Genomic DNA, 18,624 nt, shown 5'->3' on the forward strand with positions numbered 1-18,624 from the left:
AAGGCACGGTGGCGTATCAAGTATATGGGGGGGCGTTGCGTGCGTCGTTCGTGCGTGCGCTCGGGGGCAGGATCGACTGGGCCGTTGGTGACCGAAGACAGTCAACAGGTCTCAGAGCGCAAGATCGAATTGTAGTGTAGGGCAAATCTGTCAGTGAACGGGCGGTGAGGACAATGTGCGATTGGGGTTGAGCTTTGCGCAGAGTGCAGCAGAGAAGATGCGCGATTGCTGGCGAAGAGTAATTACTGGGTATTGATGCGTCGTTCGTCGATTGGTTGTGGTGTGGATGGGCTGGGTTTTGGGCTTTGTTGCCGGGGACATTGGTGGCTGTTTGCCGCAGCGAACTGGGGCAAGTGCTTTCCAATATTCTACGGAGGTCGGTTAATTACGGAGTAGCGTCAAGAAAAACCAAGCCAGAATGTTAGAACCACCCTTCTAGGATCTGAGGGGTGACAATAACGTTAGTTAATCCTTTAGTCTCAAACCGCTCCTGGGTGGCGACCACAGGGGTGGCCCCTCAGAATCTGTAACCACTTCCCCTCAATCGACAGGCACTCTCGGTCAAACATTCAGAGGACAGGAACATCCTCAATCAAAACTTGTTGTGTGGGCAGGTGTATGATCCACCCCTCCTGCGTGTCTCCTCAATGGAGGCCGGCTTCCGTTTTGGGGACTCGAGAAAACTGGATTGTCTTGTGACGGCGGAGGGCGCAGCCTACGTAACTGTGTTTTGTCTCCCTGAAACTGTCGGCTTCCGGACTGAGGCATGAGATGAACCTTCCATTGAACACACACCAACACGCGCACACACACATAGTTCCGCAAAGTCTCAACTTCCGCGACGGCACTGTGAGTTGGCGATTTGGCTCTTTTGTGTGTGACCCGCAAACAAACTACTGCGTAAACACAAGAGATCCGTGTCACAGCTTCCGGCCTCTACCCGACCGTGATATTGCAACCCTCATCTAACCCTCTCCTACTCAGCGCCCGTAGTCTGTCCCGGTCGCACGTCTCCCATATCCTCCTCCGCAGCCCCCCATACAACGCCGCCTCGCCGGCATCGGCGCAGCTGCCCTGCCTCCCCTCGAGCCAGCCCGCAACGTCGAACCTCGTCGTCAGTGTCGTGCTAGCACCTTCAATGCGTGTGGCGCGGTACAGCAACCTCAGCACCTGCGTCCTGAGCGGCAGTCTCATGAACGGATTCGCGGCCAGCGCGAGGACCCGCTGGAAGACAGGCCCCTTGGCGCGCTGCTTGTGGAACAGCTGGAGGTCGCGCGGTGTGCGCAGCCCGTCGAGCAGGTATCCGAGGAGCCAGCTCGTCTGCGAGTAGTACGCATCCCCGACGTCGGGCTCCTCCGACAGCAACTCGTCCACGAGCGGCAGCTTATCCAGACTCCAGACCGGCCCGCGCGTGAGGAAGGTGTTGACTCGGGGGTAGAGGTTGGAGAGCGGATCGCGCAGGACGTTGAGTGCGTGACAGGCGAAGGCGACGATCGGGCTCGGCAGCGGCCCGTCGTTGATGCAGTCCCTGGCCGTCTCGGCGAGCTCCGAGAGCAGCAACCAGACCTGCTCCTTCTCTTCGTACTCTGACTGTTGGAATTTTGCCGCCGCCTTCAAGACATTGACGAGAGCCTCCTTCCGTATGCTGGCATGCTCCGAGACGAGCAGGGAGATGAGGGATGCGAGATAGCCTTCGTCAACCAGCTCGTCGACCGTTTTGGATGACCACTTCACCAAAGCCGAATTGTCGACGTCCAGGTGGTCAGCCACATGAAGCACATTTTCCAGCGCTTCGGCATTCATAGCTGGCTCCGTCTTGCTCCCGCTCCGGTCGACCTGTGAATTCTCGACTCGGCCAGGCCTGCTTCCTGACGCTGGTGCTGGCGGCCAAGGGTTATGCTGGAATTGCAGGCCTTCCGGAATGCCAGCTTTGGCGAGCTTGCCCTTGCTGTCCGCAAGGTGGGTGACCATCGTCGAGAACATCGCGTTGAGCAATGTTCTGCTCTCACCGGCAGTGGCGCATAAACCGAGCAACGTTGGCAAGAAGCGACCGAGCGCCTTGATCGTGGCTTTTTCCTCGGCCTTTGCCGCGACAAATGGCAACTGCTCTGATATGGCCGCTAAAAGCGGACTGACGAATGATGCGGAAGGGCCAGCAGGTATTTGAGAAGTCTCTTGCTTCTCTTCGGCATACTTGGCCGGTGCATTTGCACATCGCGTCAGGCAATTATCCAAGAAGGGCCAGAGGAGAGCGAGCGAGTCGGGAGAAGTCTGGCGCAGGTCCTGCAGAGCTTCCAGCAGGACAAGCAGCCCGGGGTGTTTGCCATCGGTGGGCACCAACCGCTGTTCGACAGCGACAGAGTTGAGCACTTGCCTTATGGCGTCCAAGCCTACTCCGTGGGGAGCATCGACGCAGACCTTCAAGAGCAATGTGAAAGGAGATAGCGACAGGCCCTCGGGTGCCGCAAACCAGTTCATTCCGGGTGAGAACCCGGCAATGGCAAGCAAGTTTTCGAGCTCTTTCAGAATCAGCCCGAAGTCACGCGGGTCGTCTAGCTCATGCTTCGACAAGCGGCGCAAAGCTGTCTCGAGGAAAGGAGCAACGTCGAAGCTGGCCGAGAGAGCAACTTGCGGTAACACCTCGTAGCAGAGGCGCAGCAGGCGACTTGCCGCCTCACGGTGCAAAATATCGCCCTCGGGAATCGAGCGGTATGCGGTTATCATGTCCTTGATGGAGGGGCTTCGCTGGCAGAATTCGTTCACCAGCCTCCGGGCCGCTTCGGCCCAGATAACCTTGTTCAAGTGAACGGGGTCCTGGTGCATCTTGATTGCGACATCGAGCTTCTCTATCGCGACCACCAAGATCCGCGTGGCGAAGAAAGAAATCATATTTGACTTGTTCGCCAGGCTTCGGGATAGCGCTTTCTGGTTTAATGGGGGAGGTAGGATGTTGTCCATGACGATTGAGGTGGGAGGCGGGAGTTCAGGGAACGCCGATGCGCGACAGAAACAGTCCGGAATAGGAAGCGTGACTACGTTGAAGAGGAAGGCTGCATATCCGATCCATGTCGCCGACAGCTTCGGCTCGAAGTTGAACGACTTGTTGTTCTGAAAGTAGTTGGCAACGAGCTCGGAGGCGACCTTGAAGATGGACGTCACGAGCTCGCTTTGCTTGACGCTTGACCACGGGCGCAGGTTCAGTAGGAAGTTTGACAGGGTGTAGTTGCGAATGGAGATTTCGTTCTTGGTCGACTTGTTCGTCCGAACAACGGCCTCTAACCCCTGATCATCGCCGCCCACGGTGCTCGAGACGGCGGCATTCGCGTCCACCTCCCGAGGGTAGAAGCCGGAGTCCAGTCTCAGCACGCCACAGGCCGGGTTTGTGCAGGCGGTCATGAGGAACTCGTGAGCGATGTCGGCGATGGATTTCTCATTCTCGGCAGCATTGTCCAAGCGGTAGTGGTAGAGCGCCGACAGACGGGTCAGCGTGGAAGCGGTAAGCAGCCTCGCCTTCGCCTCGCGAGAGAGTTTATCGTCCAGCAAGACATGGCTCCGTAGCCCATCCAGAAGCTCTCTCACGAGGTAGGGCGGATCCTGCTTCACGTCGCGCGTGAGCGCATCCACAATGTCCCTCTGGGAGAGCAGCTCCTTCTTGGCCTCGGGATGGAGAACCCTCAGCATGGCGAGGAAGAAGAGGACGGCAATCGTGCGAGGTGAAGGGCGCTTGGCGTCCTCGGCCTCGTCCCCCATGTGAACAATGCCCAAGTTGCGCGCCAGCGACTTGAGGGTGGACGCCCGGGCTCGGAACAAGGGCGGCGCAACGGCGCCTCCGTCAAAGGTGACAGCCTCCTTCAGCATCCTGAGGGTCGGAGATATGATGAAGGCCTTGCCCTTGTCCGCAGACAAGTTGCGGGCGATCAGCTCCAGTTGGCGCTTCTGCAGCAGGGTCCTGCAGATGCCCAGCCCATACTGCACCGTGTCCAAGGACTGGGAGAGCAGCTTGAGCAACAGGGCCAGCACGACCGCCACGGCCGACATGATGTTGTCGTTGTTTGTCTGGCCGCCGTAGCTCCATGTCTGCATGATCCCCGGCAGGAACACGGGCGTCTCGTCGCCATCGGGGGGCTTCACGGCCTCGAGGTAGTCCGTAAGGATCTTGCGCCGGGCGGCATCGTTGCTGTCCGGGTTGAGGAGCTCGTCGAGAAAGAGCTTGAAGGACTGCAGGCCTAATATTCGGGAGAATAGAAAAGTCAGCGAGCCATCTCTATCGTCGATTCTCAGAATTGCCGGGGCCGGACAGAGCCCACGCACCGTGCCGCGCCCGCGCCGGGTCTTGACTGAAGGCTAGCAGCTGCTGCAGTTGCCTGCTCGAATGGATCTCCTCGGATGTTGGAGCGTCATGGACCACCTTCGGTCTCTTCCGGGGCACAACGGCGCCGTCCGGGTCGCGAGAGAACCGCTTCCCCATTCTGCGCCTCACCGGTTCCTGTGATGTGTGCTTTCTGCATCTGCCTGTGTCACGGTTGGTTGAAGGTGAATTTCAACATTATTGCAATGTTTTACCGCCTTCTAATCGCAGGCTCGCGGCCGATAACGAACAGATGGAGCGCTAAAAAAACAGCTGCCCCACAGGCCATGAAATATTACGCGGTGATCACCAGAGTTCCGCGTAAGGTACTGTACCTATTCCGTGGAGAGTATCCGTGTGGAGCTCTCCATAAGCCGAACAACTGCCCCACCTGCCTTCTGCGGCAGGTGGGTAGCCTGTTGGAAACAGTGCGATCTGAAGACCAACAAAAACCTCGGCCTTCACATGGATTTCCTTTTCCTTAATTTCCTATCCACTACTCGTCTTTGAGAATAGAAATTACGTGGTTATCACCTCGAGGCAGATTGTTCCGCTGCAAGCTCTCAGTTACATGCTTATTCGTTACTCCGTACATGCGTCTGACTGGCGTCATGCCGATTGTGTATGGAGTACAGATTACGGTTCCGTTACACTAGTGTTTAACTTACTCCCCACTCCGATGGCGGCGGCGGCCAGGCCCCGCCTGGAGAGCCGACAGGACGGTGCGCTCTGCGAGCCACCGATTGGTGAACAGCGAGCTCTCCTCCGCTAATCCTCACAACGGAGTGTAAACGACAAGCCGCCTCCTTGCGTCCTTGCGTCCTAGCAGCAGTCTTATTCCGTCCGATCGGTCCCGATCAGGTAACTACAGGGTCCAGGACTGACGTCACTTCCGATGCCCGGTGCCCAATGCCCTTCCTTTCCGACGAGGGAGCTACCCGCAACCGGACGCAGGCCAAAATCATCCGAGAGTGCGAGACAACTGAGATTTGAATAGTCTCGAAAACGGCACAGACAGATCTCTACGCCTCATCTTCGCAGCAGCGTTGTCCCACAGTCTACGCGTCTCTGCTCGCGAGGTAGCTGCCGGCAAAATGCCCTCCAGCCCGGGAAGCCAGCCAATGCCGGCAAAGAGCGAGCCGTCAGCCGTGGGCGCCGCCGGCCACCAATCAGCCTTCGCGTCGTCCTTCCGCTCCGCCTCGCCGCTGGCACAGGAAATGCTGGCGCGGGACCTCGCCGAGTGTTCCGACTCGGACGCGGACATCCCCGTCGACACGGACGCGCTGCTGCTGGAGGAAGGCGACGGCGACGAGGACGAGGTCGCAGATTTCGACGTCACACCCGGCCCGACGCTGTACCGCCGGCCAAGCGGCGTCGCGTTCGGCGCCACGCGGCCGGCGCTCCCCGGGCCGGGCGGTCCGCTCGACGAGCCGCCCGTGCTGACCCCGGCCGAGCGGACGCGCAGCCGCGACGCGGAGCGCTCCCTGCTCCGCGACAACCACCTCCTCCCGCCCAAGCACCAGCGCCACCCCGCCAAGGAGGGCCTGGCCGGCTGGGCTGCTGGGCTGTACCGACGGCTGTTCAGCACCAAGGTGCGGCGGCCGCCAAGCGGCTTCGGTGACGAGGAGGCCCAGCCGCCGGCGCGGGTTGTGGGGGCCGTCCCCGACGAGACGGCGCCGTTGCTTGCCAGCCGTCGCCGCTCCTCGGCGGGGCAGCAGCAGCAGGCGGTGCGGGAGAGCCTCAACGAGCAGTGGGAGGCCGCGGTGGCGGCCGGGCAGATCAGGACCACGTGGCAGCGCGAGGCCAAGACGATCGCCGTGTACTCGCGGTCGCTGATCGTCACCTTCCTGCTGCAGTACTCGCTCAACGTGGCGTCCATCTTCGCGGTCGGCCGGCTGGGCACGCACGAGCTGGGCGCGGTGTCGCTGGCGACCATGACGGCCAACATCACGTGCTACGCCCCGGTTCAAGGGCTGGCCACGAGCCTGGACACGCTGTGCGCGCAGGCGTTCGGGTCCGGGCACAAGCACCTGGTCGGCCTGCAGCTGCAGCGGATGACGTACTTCTTGTTTCTGCTGCTGATCCCCGTCGCCGCCGTCTGGCTCAACGCCGAGCCGATCCTGGCCATGATGATCGAGAAGGAGAGCGCCGCGCTGGCCGCCACATACCTGCGCATTATCGTGTTTGGCGCGCCCGCCTATGCGGCCTTCGAAGGCGGCAAGCGCTTCGTCCAGGCCCAGGGCCTGTTCCACGCGACAACCTACGTGCTCCTGGTGGCTGCGCCGGCCAACATCCTGATGAACTGGCTGTTTGTTTGGCAGTTCGGTTGGGGGTTCAAGGGCGCGCCGCTGGCGGTCGCCGTCACGCAGAACATGCTGCCGCTGCTTCTATTCTTTTACGTGTGGAGGGTTGAGGGCTCCGAGGCCTGGGGAGGATTCAGAAAGGCTGCGCTGAAGAACTGGGGACCGATGATCAGGCTGGCACTGCCCGGCATGGTGATGGTGGTGGCGGAATGGTTTGCCTTTGAGATTCTCACGCTCGCGTCCGGAAGAATGGGCGTCGCCTATCTGGCGGCCCAGAGCGTTCTGGTGACGGTGACGTCGACGACGTTCCAGATTCCGTTCCCGCTCTCCATCGCCGGCTCGACACGGGTCGCCAATCTCATCGGAGCCAAGCTGGTTGATGCGGCCAAGACGTCGGCCAAAGTGGTGAGTTGAGATTGTACCAACGTCCAATCTTGGGTTCTCGGCTGTGCTGGCCGCCTAACGTGCCAAAACAGAGCGTTGCGGGCGGAGTACTGGTCGGACTGTTCAACGTGACCCTCCTAGCAGCCCTCAGGTATCGCATTCCGCTGCTGTTCACGCAGGACCGCGAGGTCATCGAGCTCGTAGCCCAAACCATGCCCGTCTGTGCGGCGATGCAACTGTTCGACAGCCTAGCAGCCGTGTCGCACGGGCTGCTGCGAGGCATTGGGCGGCAGGAATTCGGTGGCTACGCCAACCTAGCATCTTACTACCTCGTGGCGCTGCCCATCTCGTTCGGGTTTGGATTCGGCCTCGATTGGAAACTCACCGGCCTCTGGGTTGGTGTCACGGGGGGACTCTTCCTGTGAGTACTTCTATTTCTCCGTCCCTGACATGCGATCCATGCTGAGTGCCTTTCGTTGTAGCGTCTCGCTGGCCGAGTACCTTTTCATGTGGCACGTCGACTGGAATCAAGCTGCGAAGGAGGCCGAGCATCGGAATGCTTCAGGATAAGTTGCTCGGCGATGTGAACATGATATCTGGAAGAATGCGGATATAGAAGCGATTGCGAGGCCAGCTGTTAGTGGTAGTCTGCCATCAATGCTCCCGTGATCACCAAATTTGGCTATGCATAAAGAAAAGCCCGTAAGCGCAGTAGTCGTCAAGATTCCAAGCAGTTTACTTCGGAGATAAGGCTCCTAGGGATTGCTCATGTCCTTGGATACCCGGTGGCACGGAATATCGAGGTTGACGAGTACTTCCGGAATCCGTACTGTTCAGTGTTGGGGCAAGTGTCCCAACACAGTACGGAGAGAGGGGAGGATGCGGAAGAGTCGAACCCCCAAAGTCTCGACGGGAAGTGGGTCATAGTTTACACAGGAGGTGCGAAGTTAACGTTCAGACGAGGGAACTGGGGGGCCCGACAGTCTGGCAAGTGCGGTGGGGCTTCCTCCCCTGGAAAATAAATCGGTCGGCAGCTTGCCATCCCGTCTCCGGCTGGCCCACTCAGGCTTCGGCAAGGCCCAGAATGGAAACAAGCCCTCCGTCGCCGCTGCTGCCCGCCTCTTTGTTGCCCCTTCCCCACCAAGCTAAAGGGACCGCTTGCTCGGCGCAACGAACTTCTGTTCCCTTCTCAGTCCTTCCCGTGCTCTGACTCGCGCCGGCTTTCTGAAAACGCCATCTGCCAGCACAATGTCCACCACGGTTACCGAGACGCGCCCCGCGCCGATCACGGCCGACACGATCCTCCGCCTGTTCCCTGACATCGACACGAGCGGCGACGCACTGGAGGGCCACGATGAGGAACAGATCCGCTTGATGGACGAGGTTTGCATCGTCATCGACGAGGACGACAAACCAATCGGGACCGCGAGCAAGAAGCTGTGTAAGTAGCCGCGAGACGTTGCGCCCGCAAATCATCAGGCGCGCTGTGCGTTGCCCACGGTCGGGTAGCAGTCGGCCAGGCGGGGGGTAGAGGGGGGAAGAGGGTAGGGTTGAAGCGCAAGGGGCGAAGGTCGCGCTGACTGGAACACCATTGGGCACAACTTAGGCCATCTCATGACGAACATCGAGAAGGGCTTGCTCCACCGGGCATTTTCCGTCTTCCTCTTCAACGACAAGAATGAACTGCTTCTGCAGCAGCGTGCGTCGGAGAAGATCACCTTTCCCGACATGTGGACCAACACTTGCTGCTCGCACCCGCTGAACGTGTCGAACGAGACGGGCTCGAACCTGCCGGACTCCGTCCTTGGCGTCAAGCACGCCGCGCAACGCAAGCTCGAGCACGAGCTCGGTATCAAGAAGGAGCAGGTGCCGCTGGACAAATTCCGTTTCCTGACGCGCATCCACTACAAGGCGCCGAGCAACAGCCAATGGGGCGAGCACGAGAGTGAGCGACCCCCCTGCACATCCCGCGCCCGCGTGCAGGGCCACGGATGACGGCTGACATGCGGGTCTCTATAGTCGACTACATCCTCTTCATCAAGGCCAATGTTGACCTCGACATCAACAAGAACGAGGTGCAGGCGACGCAGTACGTCTCGGCCGACCGTCTAAAGCAGCTGTTCGAGGACCCGAGCCTGAAATTCACGCCCTGGTTCAAACTCATCTGCAACTCGATGCTCTTCGAGTGGTGGGCTCATCTCGATTCGGGCCTCGACAAGTACATGAACGAACCGCAGATCCGGCGGATGTGACGGACAAGACGTGGCGCCGGGTGCGGGCGCGGGCGCAGGCGCGGGCGCGGGCGCGGGTGCGGGTGCTCCCACAGCCAGCCGCCCCCGTGCAATCCTGCCTTGTTGAGTCGTGTTTCCCTTTCGGTTTCAAGTTTTCCATTTAATGCCTGAGATATCCGCTCCACCTCTGGCGACGCCGAGTTAGGAGCCGCGCAAAATGAGCATTTGGCTTCTCTTTTCAGCACCTTGCATATCTGCTGGTGGGACTAATGCGCCAGTGCGTGTTCAATTGTTCGCAGGTTAACTGGAGTGGAGGCAAGCAAACGGCTACATCGACGAACGTCTCTGCAACTGTGATGGGAAGTTGCTTCGGATCAAGGCATGCGATGTAACAAAGAAGAGTTCCGGAGTCGCTCAAGGCTGTTGATGGATGGATGGCCAAGAGCATCTTCGCTGACGCTCGCCTCGCATGCCCCAATTTTCCTCCCGTGGCACCGCTTTCTCCGGACTCCTGTGGTCTGTGGGAGCCAGCGGCTTGCAGCCCAGGGATATCGCCGGCAGCATCACCCATCACCTGACCGCCTTGCATGACCCCCATGTGCCCGGCGCGATCGGTGACTGGATCTGTTCCGCCGGGCTGGCGCTTGTTGATCGTGATTGGAACAGGACAGGCCCGGTGTTTGCAGGGCTATCGCAGCGGTGGGGCCCACACCGTCCAGGGGGTGGTTGTTGTTGAGGGCGAGGCTTTCTTCGGCCGGCTCGGACGCAGCAGTCCTGCCAACCTGGGCTTGTGCCACGAGAGCCTCTTACACTGGGTGAGGAGGACAAAGCTATCCGGACCACTCAGGGCCGCTTCTTCCGTGCTTGCTTGGCTTTCTAGGTAACCGGCACCGAACGGCCACGGTCGCCCCCACTTTCGGCGGACGGACGGCCGGCGGCTGCCGCTTTGTCCTTCGTCTGCCCGCCTGCCACCAGCCCGCGCAAGCCAATCGAGGCACCCTTGGCGCCCCCCCGTGCTCAGACGATTCCTGACCAAGACATTGGCTTTCGCGTCGGACAGCTGGCAAGCCAGCGAGGGTTGGCCAGCGAGGCGTGTGCGATGCAATCAAAGGACTATCGGCCGCCGCTCCGTGCTGCGTGGTGGACTGAGGAACCCTCTCTTCCCCACGGCCTTGCTCCGTGTGTCTCGCTTGTCTCTTTCCATCTGACATGCCTCGTAAATTGTTAGTCCTACTCGAACTGCCTACTTATTTCCCCCCTGCCCACTCTGCGCTGTCTCCTGCTCCGGTCTTCCTGCAGAGTATCGTCTCCCTTTCCGACTGAGCATAGCACATCCCGTCAAGCCACTTACACAGTCCCCCCCTATCCAGGGGGATTTCTCTACCCAAGGGCACTCTTGCCTGCTGCCGCTGCTGGCCATTAGCCACATCCATCCAACCCGCTTGCACACAAACCGCCCATACTTCCTCGGCGTGCGTGTTATGTGCTCGTGTGTCTGTGTGTGACAAGACGAACCCGAATCCGAGGCCGTATCATCTCATCAGAGCGCTCAACCTCCCCAGCCAAACCAACTTCGAACTGACTGCGGTCACCACTGCACCAGTGTCCATCTGCTACCTGACCAACTCGCGAAGGGATCGACGACCAGAAGACGACATTGATGTCTGCTGACATTCGAACCGCCCTCAACTGTCTGCGTCATCCATCTAGATTCATGCCAATCTCGAGAACGCAGCTCTCGAGAGTCCATACGGGGGATAGTATCCAGAACATATCAGAAACGTTAACCAAGTGTGTCTTGCCCTCGACCCAATGACTTATTCATTCTCCCCTTTTGTTTGGTTTCTTCCGTTTTCCTTCCAGAGCAACTGCCATGTGCCTAACCAGCTTCTTGCCGCAGGAAATCAAATCTTGAACGTGACTGCTACTCACCATGGCGCCGTCCGTAAGCAGCAGCAGTAGCACCACCAGTACTAGCACCAGTCCTAGCACCAGTGCCAGTGCCAGTACTAGTACTAGTACCGGTGTCAGCACCACCGCCGTGACGGCCGCGGCCGCGGCGCGCAAGAAGCGCTCGCTGGTGCCGTCGCGGTGGAAGGAAGCCGTGCGTGTCGTCAGCATGGCCGAGTGTAGGGAGGCGGCGCTCACGCTGGCGCACGCCTTTGCCGCTGACGACTACGCCCGGTACCTCGTCGACGACTGCTCTGGCGTTGGCGGCGGCGGCGGCGGCGGTGGAGTCGGTGGCGGCGACGTGCACGGTAAGGTGACCAACGCCGTCTCGGCCGAGGAGGAGGACAGGTGGCGGCTGCACGTCGACATCCTGACCTACACGGTGGCAGCGCACTGCATGAGCGGCCTCGCCACGGCCGTCGGGCCCGAGTGCGATAGCGTGGCTCTGTGGTATGTACAGACAGTAAACACGCCAGTTTTTTGCTGCACACAGAAGCGTGCGTTGACAAACTCGTCCACCGTGATTCGCAGGGTGCCGCCCGGTAAGCAGATCGACGGATGGTGGACGCGGCTCCGGAGCGGTATGTGGAGACTCTACTTCCAGCTCTCGCCCGAGGGGAAGAAGCGCTACTTCCAGGAGATCCTGCCGCTGCTGCACGACACCAAGGCCGCCGTTCTCGGCGACCGAGACCACGACGCCTGGTACCTGGTCTACCTGGGCACCAAGCCCAGCTCGCAAGGGCGGGGCTATGCCGCGAGACTGCTGCAGGACATGATGGCGAGGGTGAGTCTGGTCCCCCATTCTTCCCCAATCCTTGCTTTCTTTCTATCTCTTCCCCCTCCACTGCAATGTCTTCACATCCAACTCCTAGTAGCGCACCCACCCGCCCAGCAAGCAAGCAAACAAGCTGACACGAAAGTTTGGGGGGGAATTCCTCCCGGGGAGGGGTAATCGCAAAAACAGGCGGACGCCGAGAACCGCCCGATCTACCTCGAGTCCAGCTCGCAGGCCAACAACGCCTACTACGAGAAGTTCGGCTTCGAGGTCAAGCGCGACATCTTCCTCGAGCGCGGCCCCGTGCCCGTCCGTCTGTCCATCATGGTTCGTGAGCCCCGCGTGCCCGGTTGCAAGGTCGCTTACGCCAGCCCGAATCATCCGTCGTCGATGGCCCGGAAGTTCGCTGCTGCGGCTGCGACTGCTTCTGGTAACGGTGGCGGTGGCAGTGGTGCCGGTAGTGGTAAGGGGTGGATGTGAGGACGGGATGAGTGGTTGCGTGCGCGGGTGCGTTCTTCATCTTCTCTTCCAGATTGTCAGTGGCTGTCTACGGCATGAGTGAAGCGTTGGATGCCGTGTCTTTCTTAGTTTCCGTTTTCGGTTCTCTGGCCTGGACTTTTGGTTTGGCCTTCGTTGATAAGCTTGACCTGCAGCCTACGGGGTTGACTGGCCGCTGCATTCAACATGCAGTCTTGGCCCATCTGTTTCACCTGGCAGTCCTTAGGAACGTAGTGCCCTCAACGGCGCTGGAGCTCGCACCTTTCCTTAGCGGTTCTGTCGACCAGATGCGACGCGCATTGAGCAGGTAGTCTCAGCTCATTCACGCAATGAGAAAATGCCCATCATCGCAGAGAACCGTAACAAAACAAGACTACCGATCGAATGGTGACAGCCGGCGCCATGTACCCTCCCGCGAGTGTATCCGTTTTCCCAATCGCCAGTCCTCTCCCTCCCAAGCAGTACCAGTGCCCATTCCCAACCAGCCGAGCCCGCGGAGCCCACTATTCCATGACTGCCCACGTCACATCATCATCCGTTGTGTAGATAAGCCCATTATCCAACAATTCTGCCGACGCCGCCAAGACATCCCTGACGGGCAGGCCCGTACCGGCGGAGATTTGGTTGATATGCTGACTGTCGCCCGGAGTGTTGACCAGATAGTTGTACATGGTGCGCGCGTTCCGCGAGCAGACGGAGAGCCGCGGCGGGCCGTCACTCGAGATACCCCCGCCGGCTCCATAGCCGCCGTCCACAAACATGCTATCCCCGCCGTCGTCCCCTACTTGCTGCTGCTGCTGCTGCTGCTGCTGCTGCTGGAGGTCCGCCAAGCCGCCCTTGGTCAAGCACAGATGCACGTACGTGGCCTCGAGCAGGTGGTAGTTGACCTCGTTGAAGTCGTCGATGGCGCGGATGTAGTGGGCGCCGACGTGCTTCCGGCCGTTGAAGCTGCTGAGGCGGCCGAAGACGCGCACGTAGGTGTCGGGGGCGAAGCGCGGCGTGTTGTCGGCCTTGTCGGCGTCGATCCACTTCTTCACGTCGATGACGCCGGTGCCGTCGTCGATGCGGTACGTCACGTTGACCGCCTGCGGGTTGACCGAGCGCACCTGGCCGACCAGCGTCACCTGGGTGGTTGGCACGCCGTCGACGGCCAGGTCGGCGCCCGGGTAGGCTTCTTTGCACTCGATCAGCTGCTTGATGGTTACCGGGCGAAGGCTGTCATCTGCGTAGCTCTGTGTGATGTTTTCGTGTGGTTAGTTGAGGTGGCAGACATACAGAAGAAAAAAGAAAGGGGTAAAGAAAATGGAGTGAAGGGGTCAAAGCAGAGCAGACGCATGCATACCTTCCTCTCGCCTTGGCTGCCCTGCTGTGATCCGCCCATGAAGCCGCCGCCATCTTCGCCGCCCTGGGTGCCGTAGCCTGTTCGTTGGTAACCGCCGTATGATGCTGGGACAAGGTTAGAAAACAATATGATGGTTTCAAAAGTATCGAACGGTGGGACACTAACTCATGGTGAGATTATGGTGTGGTTGTCGACTCTGAGGACCATCCAGGCCGCGGGGTGAATGTGGTGGAGGTGTGGAAGACGCGCATCAACGCGTCTGGGCAGCAAGCACTTAACGCGTGCCCCGCAGGCAGCGACAGGACCCTGGAATCAATCCACTGAGAAGCGGCGATAATACCGTGTTCATCGATAAGACCCACACACAGTACGTTACGGATACCGTTATTACACGCGCACTGCTAGTAGGTAGGAGTACGGTACCACATGATGCAATCTCCGGATGGCGGGAAGACTCGAGAAACAATTGGCACCCGGTTTGACCTCTCCATCGTAAAGCTTATGGTGATCCTCAGAAGACAAATCAGTTTCCCGCTTCAAGGCCCGACAATGCTCTGGACCGTTTTACTCAATTGTGCTTCCACTTACACGGATCAGTGTAATTTGCAATATGTAATTGAGTGAAAAAGTGGACCTCGTCCCTGCGATCTCGCTGAACTGGAAGTCGTCATGGGAACAACCTGAAAGGAGGCCTGTCAGCGACGGATGGCCTGACTTGAGATCCAGACACCACCAACATCTTAGCACCATGACTGGGTAGACCACCGCCATAGACCACCATCGCTGAAATGCCTGCGCCATCAACAGTACCTGCGACGGACGAAGAAGATGGCCATGGATCATCCAGTCAGTGCTGCGCGCCGCTGTCGGCGCTCACGCACCCAGTCGACGTGGGCGAGATGAGAGAGTATGTCCGCTATATACATTATATATTATATACCTTATTCCCTCTCTAACCTCACCTTCCCACACCAGCCGCGGCATGCTCCAAAACGCCTTCTGCCTCCCGCCGCTCTTCGGCCCGCTGCTCTTCGACAACGAGCAGAGCGACTGCCGCGACCACGCCGCCAACGAGCGAAGTATGCAACCCACGCAGCCCCTATTCTCCCCCCTTCTTCCTATTGTTTTTCTTTATTATGATTACGGTACGGAAACAAAGAAGGTTTCTATACTAAGCCACTCCTGCAAAAGCCTTCCTCTCGTACCTGCGGCTCTCCATCTACATGTCCATCGTGGCCGTGGCCATCGTGCTGTCGTTCCACCTGCGCAAGACGGCGTCTGACATCGAGCTGCGCATGGCCAAGCCGCTCGGGGTCGTCTTCTGGGTGCTGTCGGTCAGCTGCCTGGGCGTCGGCATCGCCAACTACACGAGTACGTCTTTTTCTCTTCTCTTCTTCTTCTCTTCTTCTCTTGTTAGGCCTTCTGTTTCTGGCCTCCGAGTCCTACGTCGACGGCAAGATTCAACTGACCAGGCTGGTTGGACTGTCAGAAACGGTCAACAAGTACAGCCGGCGGGCCGCGCTTGTGCAGAGCGGGTGGAAGACGCAAGCGGTGAGCACCCCGAAGACAGATATTACTGTTCTTGGCCGTTTCCTCTCTCGCCCCGGCGGCTGACATGTGCGCTTAGGTCATGGGCATGATCGCAATGTGCATTTTCGGGTCCTGTGTGGTGCTGTTGGTGATCAACAAGCTGAACCAACGGGCGGATGCCTGAGGCGGTGGTCTACACGCAGATATGCTTTTAAAGACGTCAGACCGTACGGCCGATGTAGGTATGATGGGATGTCATGAATAATGTTAACTCCTGATGCAGGACGCAAAGACGCGCCCATAGAACCAGCACACGCACGCCCCACGTAAATCATTGCATCTCTCACAACCAGAGTCGTACATCATTCCAGGTTCCAGTCCCGAATGGATTCCGCACCCCACCCACCGCGAAACTCCGGCTTGCTCAGTCGTCCTTCAAACAAAACAAGTCCTTCATCGACGGCCTCGGAACCAGCTCCTCGGGCGTCAAGGCATCGCACCCGCCCACCGCTCGCCGGAAGTCTTTCGCATAGTCCGCCGCGGCGTCATCCAAGTCCCTGAGCCCCGTGATCGCCCCGTCCCAGAGCAACAGCGGCATCTCGTCGAAGCCGGGCAGCCGGCCGCGGTCCGGCAGGCTCTCGAAGGGGGTGCTGCCCCGCGAAAGGGGCAACTCGGTGTCTGGGGCCACCCGCTTCGGCAGCTCCCCCTCGTATTCCTCGGGCGCGCGGTAGAGCTCGCGGTGCACGGCCGCCAGGTTCCTGGCCGTCGGCTCGCTCGGGTAGAGCATCCAGTACCCGCGGGCGCGGGCGAGCCTCAGGGCGTGTTCTAGCCACGAGGGGTACCTCTTACTGACGAGCTTGTTGGCGAAGAGAGCAGGCGGCGTGCCGGTGCGGCGGTGCTGGTAGTCGAGCCAGTTGGAGACCAGTGCGTGCAGCTCGATCCACTTTTGCCCCGTAAAGAGCGCGGCGTTGCTGTTCGGGGCTTGCCACAGAAAGGGAGTCGATGCCCCTTTCCTGGAAGGGGGTGTGAATGGTTTGGAGTCATCTAGATGGGTCGACGGGAGATCCAGACTGATCCCGAGGAGTCTCGACTCCCAGTCCTGTACACGTGCCGGCCCTGAATACAGAAAGTGCAGCACTGCATATTTGGTGTCTAGAATGGCCACACTGTTCAGCATGAAGACAAATGCAAATATTTACCTCAGCAGAGGCGGGCGTGCTGACTTACAGAGAAAGAATTGAGGCGACAGCTGAGCCTGCGGCGATAGCACCATCACATGCGAGTACTTTGGGCTGGTAGGCCAGAACGACTCGAGAAATCGAACAGAGCTCTCCTCCTCGGTCAGTCTCGCGCGCGGTATGCGGCGTCTAATGGTCAGCTGGCTGGGCTGGGAGGGTAGACGAGAGCGGTGCGGAGGCCACTGGAAGTCCTTCAAAAATTCGGTCGTGGCACCATCAACGTCTGGTGGTAGTTCGATGGTCAAATGAGGTGTTGGGCCGGCCGAGAAATCAGCCGCCGACAATGACCGGAGAAGATGGATAATGCTTCCCGACGTTCCAGGTGATGCATGAATCAAAATGTCAATGCTGATCTTGTCCCAAGCTGCGCGCGTCTTGATGTTAGCCAGGTCACTTGACGGGCCATGCCCTGGGGAACACGTACCCGCCAACGACGAGCTGTCGAGCTTGGTCATCCAGCCGAGCCGCGAGTGGGCATCCTCGGGCAGTTCAATGAGCGGCACTTCGGAGACGGGCGCCTGTTTCCTTATTCCGGCGAGGAAATAGTCTTCTTCGTTTCCGGAGGCATCGATAATCACTGCCTGCGGATGCATGTAGTTGTTGATATGGTCTGCTGAGTGCTTAGAATGAGTAGATAGAACAGAGTTCGGCATGCCACCTACGCAAAGCCCGGCTGCTGCTCAGTCTGAGACGCTCAACAGTCGAAGTGGTCGCAAAGTCGGGGCGGGCGTCTAAAATAGAACCAATGTCAGCCCCAAAACCACCGCCCCCTGAGGTTGTTGTGGTGAGGTCGTGCCGCACCGTGAAATATAACCTGGCAAGACTCATCAACACCGTTAACGGCGCGCAACTCATCCAGATCAACGTCGCTCCCGCCGACCAGGGCGAAGTGTACGTAGTTCCTCAGCTCCTCGCCCATCTGGCAGGCAAGAGGCAGGAGCACGGCAGCACTCTTCAGGCTAGCAGCAGCGAAGAGCACGTTCTTGTTGGAACGCTGAGACCCGCCGGTGCTGTATATGGCCTCGAGAGAGGCGAGGAGCTTGGGGAAAGTGAGGGGGCCGTTGTGGAGCGCCGCCGCTGGGGCGGGAGCGGCGGGCGCAGGAGGCCGCGGTGGTGGCTCGCTCGGCCTCTGCGGTTTGCGGCCCGGCTTTAACCTTGGCATGGGCCCAGGCTCAGGCCCGGGCGCATGGGGCGGGCCTGCGCGGTACTCGGGTTGGCGGTATACGGGGTGGCGTCGATCCCGGATGGGCACGTCGGTGGGCAGGTTGCTGATGAACAGGTACACGAAGACGCCCAGCGCAAGCACGATGGCAAGCCGCTTGAGCGTCCTGCGCCGCGAGCCTCCCCCCGGCCCCCCGGGAGCAGTGCCCCATTGTGGGCGTCTCGACGGCGCCTTCGTCGGTTTGCGGTCGTCGTCCTTCTTGCCCAGGTCCTGGTTGCCCTGGAACAACGAGCCCATGGTGGTGACCCGCACGCCCATCTCAGAGTCAAGTGAGCCTCAGGCGGACCTTCTGGGGGACGCCAATTCGTTGTTTGCGCCGCGGCGCAGCTCACTGCCCACTCAGAGCACGAAGTAACCAGTCTTCATTGGAAAACAAGAACCGGCGACGCTTCTGCTGCGTGCATTGGTTTCGGAGCATGCCCGGCAAGGCGACGCGACCGCAATGATTCCGGCTTCCGCTTGCCTACCAGCAGGTTGACATTTCAGAGCAATAGGCAGATTTAGGGGCTGTGTTGTGTGAGCAACCGAGGCCAGTGAAAGCTCAAGCATATCACAAACGTGGCTTGAATGGCCCGTGCAAGGATAGTTTGAATTATACCCTGCGTACTGTATTACAGCATAGTTATACGGAATACACACAATGCGTAAGGTACTCTCGTAACGGACAGCAAACTGCCCTGGTTCTCCTAGAACGACAACATCGAATTTTGTGTAGTGTGTGATGTACTCCATGTCCGCCAGTATGTAACGCTAAGAAAGCTAAATGTCAAGCTGCCAGGCCAGCGGCCTGCCCGGGCCATATT

The 18,624-nt window shown here is 59.4% G+C and overlaps 7 protein-coding genes across 7 annotated transcripts; 4 read left to right on the forward strand and 3 right to left on the reverse strand.

Annotated features, from left to right (window-relative positions):
- Nucleotides 1–852: 852 nt before the first annotated feature.
- On the reverse strand, nucleotides 853–4,540 carry THITE_2115284 (uncharacterized protein). Its single transcript, XM_003653113.1, has 2 exons — nucleotides 4,312–4,540; nucleotides 853–4,226 (listed from the first exon to the last, which is right to left on the reverse strand). Exons 1-2 carry the CDS (start codon nucleotides 4,466–4,468, stop codon nucleotides 937–939), a joined length of 3,447 nt encoding a protein of 1,148 aa, XP_003653161.1. The 5' UTR covers nucleotides 4,469–4,540; the 3' UTR covers nucleotides 853–936.
- Nucleotides 4,541–5,442: 902 nt separating this feature from the next.
- Nucleotides 5,443–7,605, forward strand: THITE_37669 (uncharacterized protein; the record flags this gene model as incomplete). Its single annotated transcript, XM_003653114.1, has 5 exons — nucleotides 5,443–5,965; nucleotides 6,127–6,165; nucleotides 6,320–7,056; nucleotides 7,128–7,456; nucleotides 7,518–7,605. The coding sequence occupies 5 exons, from the start codon at nucleotides 5,443–5,445 to the stop codon at nucleotides 7,603–7,605; spliced, it is 1,716 nt and encodes a 571-aa protein (XP_003653162.1).
- Nucleotides 7,606–8,173: 568 nt separating this feature from the next.
- THITE_66557 (uncharacterized protein) lies at nucleotides 8,174–9,628 on the forward strand. The gene is made up of 3 exons (XM_003653115.1): nucleotides 8,174–8,476; nucleotides 8,642–8,980; nucleotides 9,055–9,628. Exons 1-3 carry the CDS (start codon nucleotides 8,284–8,286, stop codon nucleotides 9,285–9,287), a joined length of 765 nt encoding a protein of 254 aa, XP_003653163.1. The 5' UTR covers nucleotides 8,174–8,283; the 3' UTR covers nucleotides 9,288–9,628.
- Nucleotides 9,629–10,587: 959 nt separating this feature from the next.
- Nucleotides 10,588–12,846, forward strand: THITE_2095650 (uncharacterized protein). The gene is made up of 4 exons (XM_003653116.1): nucleotides 10,588–11,057; nucleotides 11,167–11,666; nucleotides 11,748–12,000; nucleotides 12,181–12,846. Exons 2-4 carry the CDS (start codon nucleotides 11,200–11,202, stop codon nucleotides 12,469–12,471), a joined length of 1,011 nt encoding a protein of 336 aa, XP_003653164.1. The 5' UTR covers nucleotides 10,588–11,057; nucleotides 11,167–11,199; the 3' UTR covers nucleotides 12,472–12,846.
- Nucleotides 12,847–12,992: 146 nt separating this feature from the next.
- Nucleotides 12,993–13,712, reverse strand: THITE_2047529 (uncharacterized protein; the record flags this gene model as incomplete). The annotated part of the gene is made up of 1 exon (XM_003653117.1): nucleotides 12,993–13,712. A coding segment is annotated over one exon (720 nt), but the record flags the coding sequence as incomplete, so codon positions are not given.
- A 907-nt stretch (nucleotides 13,713–14,619) lies between these two features.
- THITE_2144318 (uncharacterized protein) lies at nucleotides 14,620–15,545 on the forward strand (the record flags this gene model as incomplete). The annotated part of the gene is made up of 5 exons (XM_003653118.1): nucleotides 14,620–14,738; nucleotides 14,807–14,910; nucleotides 15,023–15,202; nucleotides 15,321–15,382; nucleotides 15,459–15,545. The coding sequence occupies 5 exons, from the start codon at nucleotides 14,620–14,622 to the stop codon at nucleotides 15,543–15,545; spliced, it is 552 nt and encodes a 183-aa protein (XP_003653166.1).
- An 83-nt stretch (nucleotides 15,546–15,628) lies between these two features.
- THITE_2115293 (uncharacterized protein) lies at nucleotides 15,629–18,485 on the reverse strand. Its single transcript, XM_003653119.1, has 5 exons — nucleotides 17,401–18,485; nucleotides 17,262–17,330; nucleotides 17,024–17,209; nucleotides 16,589–16,963; nucleotides 15,629–16,513 (listed from the first exon to the last, which is right to left on the reverse strand). The coding sequence occupies exons 1-5, from the start codon at nucleotides 18,056–18,058 to the stop codon at nucleotides 15,786–15,788; spliced, it is 2,016 nt and encodes a 671-aa protein (XP_003653167.1). The 5' UTR covers nucleotides 18,059–18,485; the 3' UTR covers nucleotides 15,629–15,785.
- Nucleotides 18,486–18,624: the final 139 nt, after the last annotated feature.

Source organism: Thermothielavioides terrestris, chromosome 2, assembly GCF_000226115.1.
Source record: "Thermothielavioides terrestris NRRL 8126 chromosome 2, complete sequence".
In the NCBI taxonomy this organism is placed as follows: Eukaryota; Fungi; Ascomycota; class Sordariomycetes; order Sordariales; family Chaetomiaceae; genus Thermothielavioides; species Thermothielavioides terrestris.

Bases quoted from the DNA above. Each gene is read 5' to 3' on its own strand.
- THITE_66557 (XM_003653115.1), top strand. From the start codon at position 8,284: ATGTCCACCACGGTTACCGAGACGCGCCCCGCGCCGATCACGGCCGAC. The intron at 8,477-8,641 runs GTAAGTAGCCGC...GGCACAACTTAG, and splicing joins GACCGCGAGCAAGAAGCTGT to GCCATCTCATGACGAACATC. The intron at 8,981-9,054 runs GTGAGCGACCCC...GGGTCTCTATAG, and splicing joins CCAATGGGGCGAGCACGAGA to TCGACTACATCCTCTTCATC.
- THITE_2095650 (XM_003653116.1), top strand. From the start codon at position 11,200: ATGGCGCCGTCCGTAAGCAGCAGCAGTAGCACCACCAGTACTAGCACC. The intron at 11,667-11,747 runs GTATGTACAGAC...CGTGATTCGCAG, and splicing joins TGCGATAGCGTGGCTCTGTG to GGTGCCGCCCGGTAAGCAGA. The intron at 12,001-12,180 runs GTGAGTCTGGTC...TCGCAAAAACAG, and splicing joins TGCAGGACATGATGGCGAGG to GCGGACGCCGAGAACCGCCC.
- THITE_2115284 (XM_003653113.1), bottom strand. From the start codon at position 4,468: ATGGGGAAGCGGTTCTCTCGCGACCCGGACGGCGCCGTTGTGCCCCGG. The intron at 4,227-4,311 runs GTGCGTGGGCTC...CCCGAATATTAG, and splicing joins CCCGGCGCGGGCGCGGCACG to GCCTGCAGTCCTTCAAGCTC.
- THITE_2115293 (XM_003653119.1), bottom strand. From the start codon at position 18,058: ATGGGCTCGTTGTTCCAGGGCAACCAGGACCTGGGCAAGAAGGACGAC. The intron at 17,331-17,400 runs GTGCGGCACGAC...GTTCTATTTTAG, and splicing joins TTGCCAGGTTATATTTCACG to ACGCCCGCCCCGACTTTGCG. The intron at 16,964-17,023 runs GTACGTGTTCCC...AGACGCGCGCAG, and splicing joins CGACAGCTCGTCGTTGGCGG to CTTGGGACAAGATCAGCATT.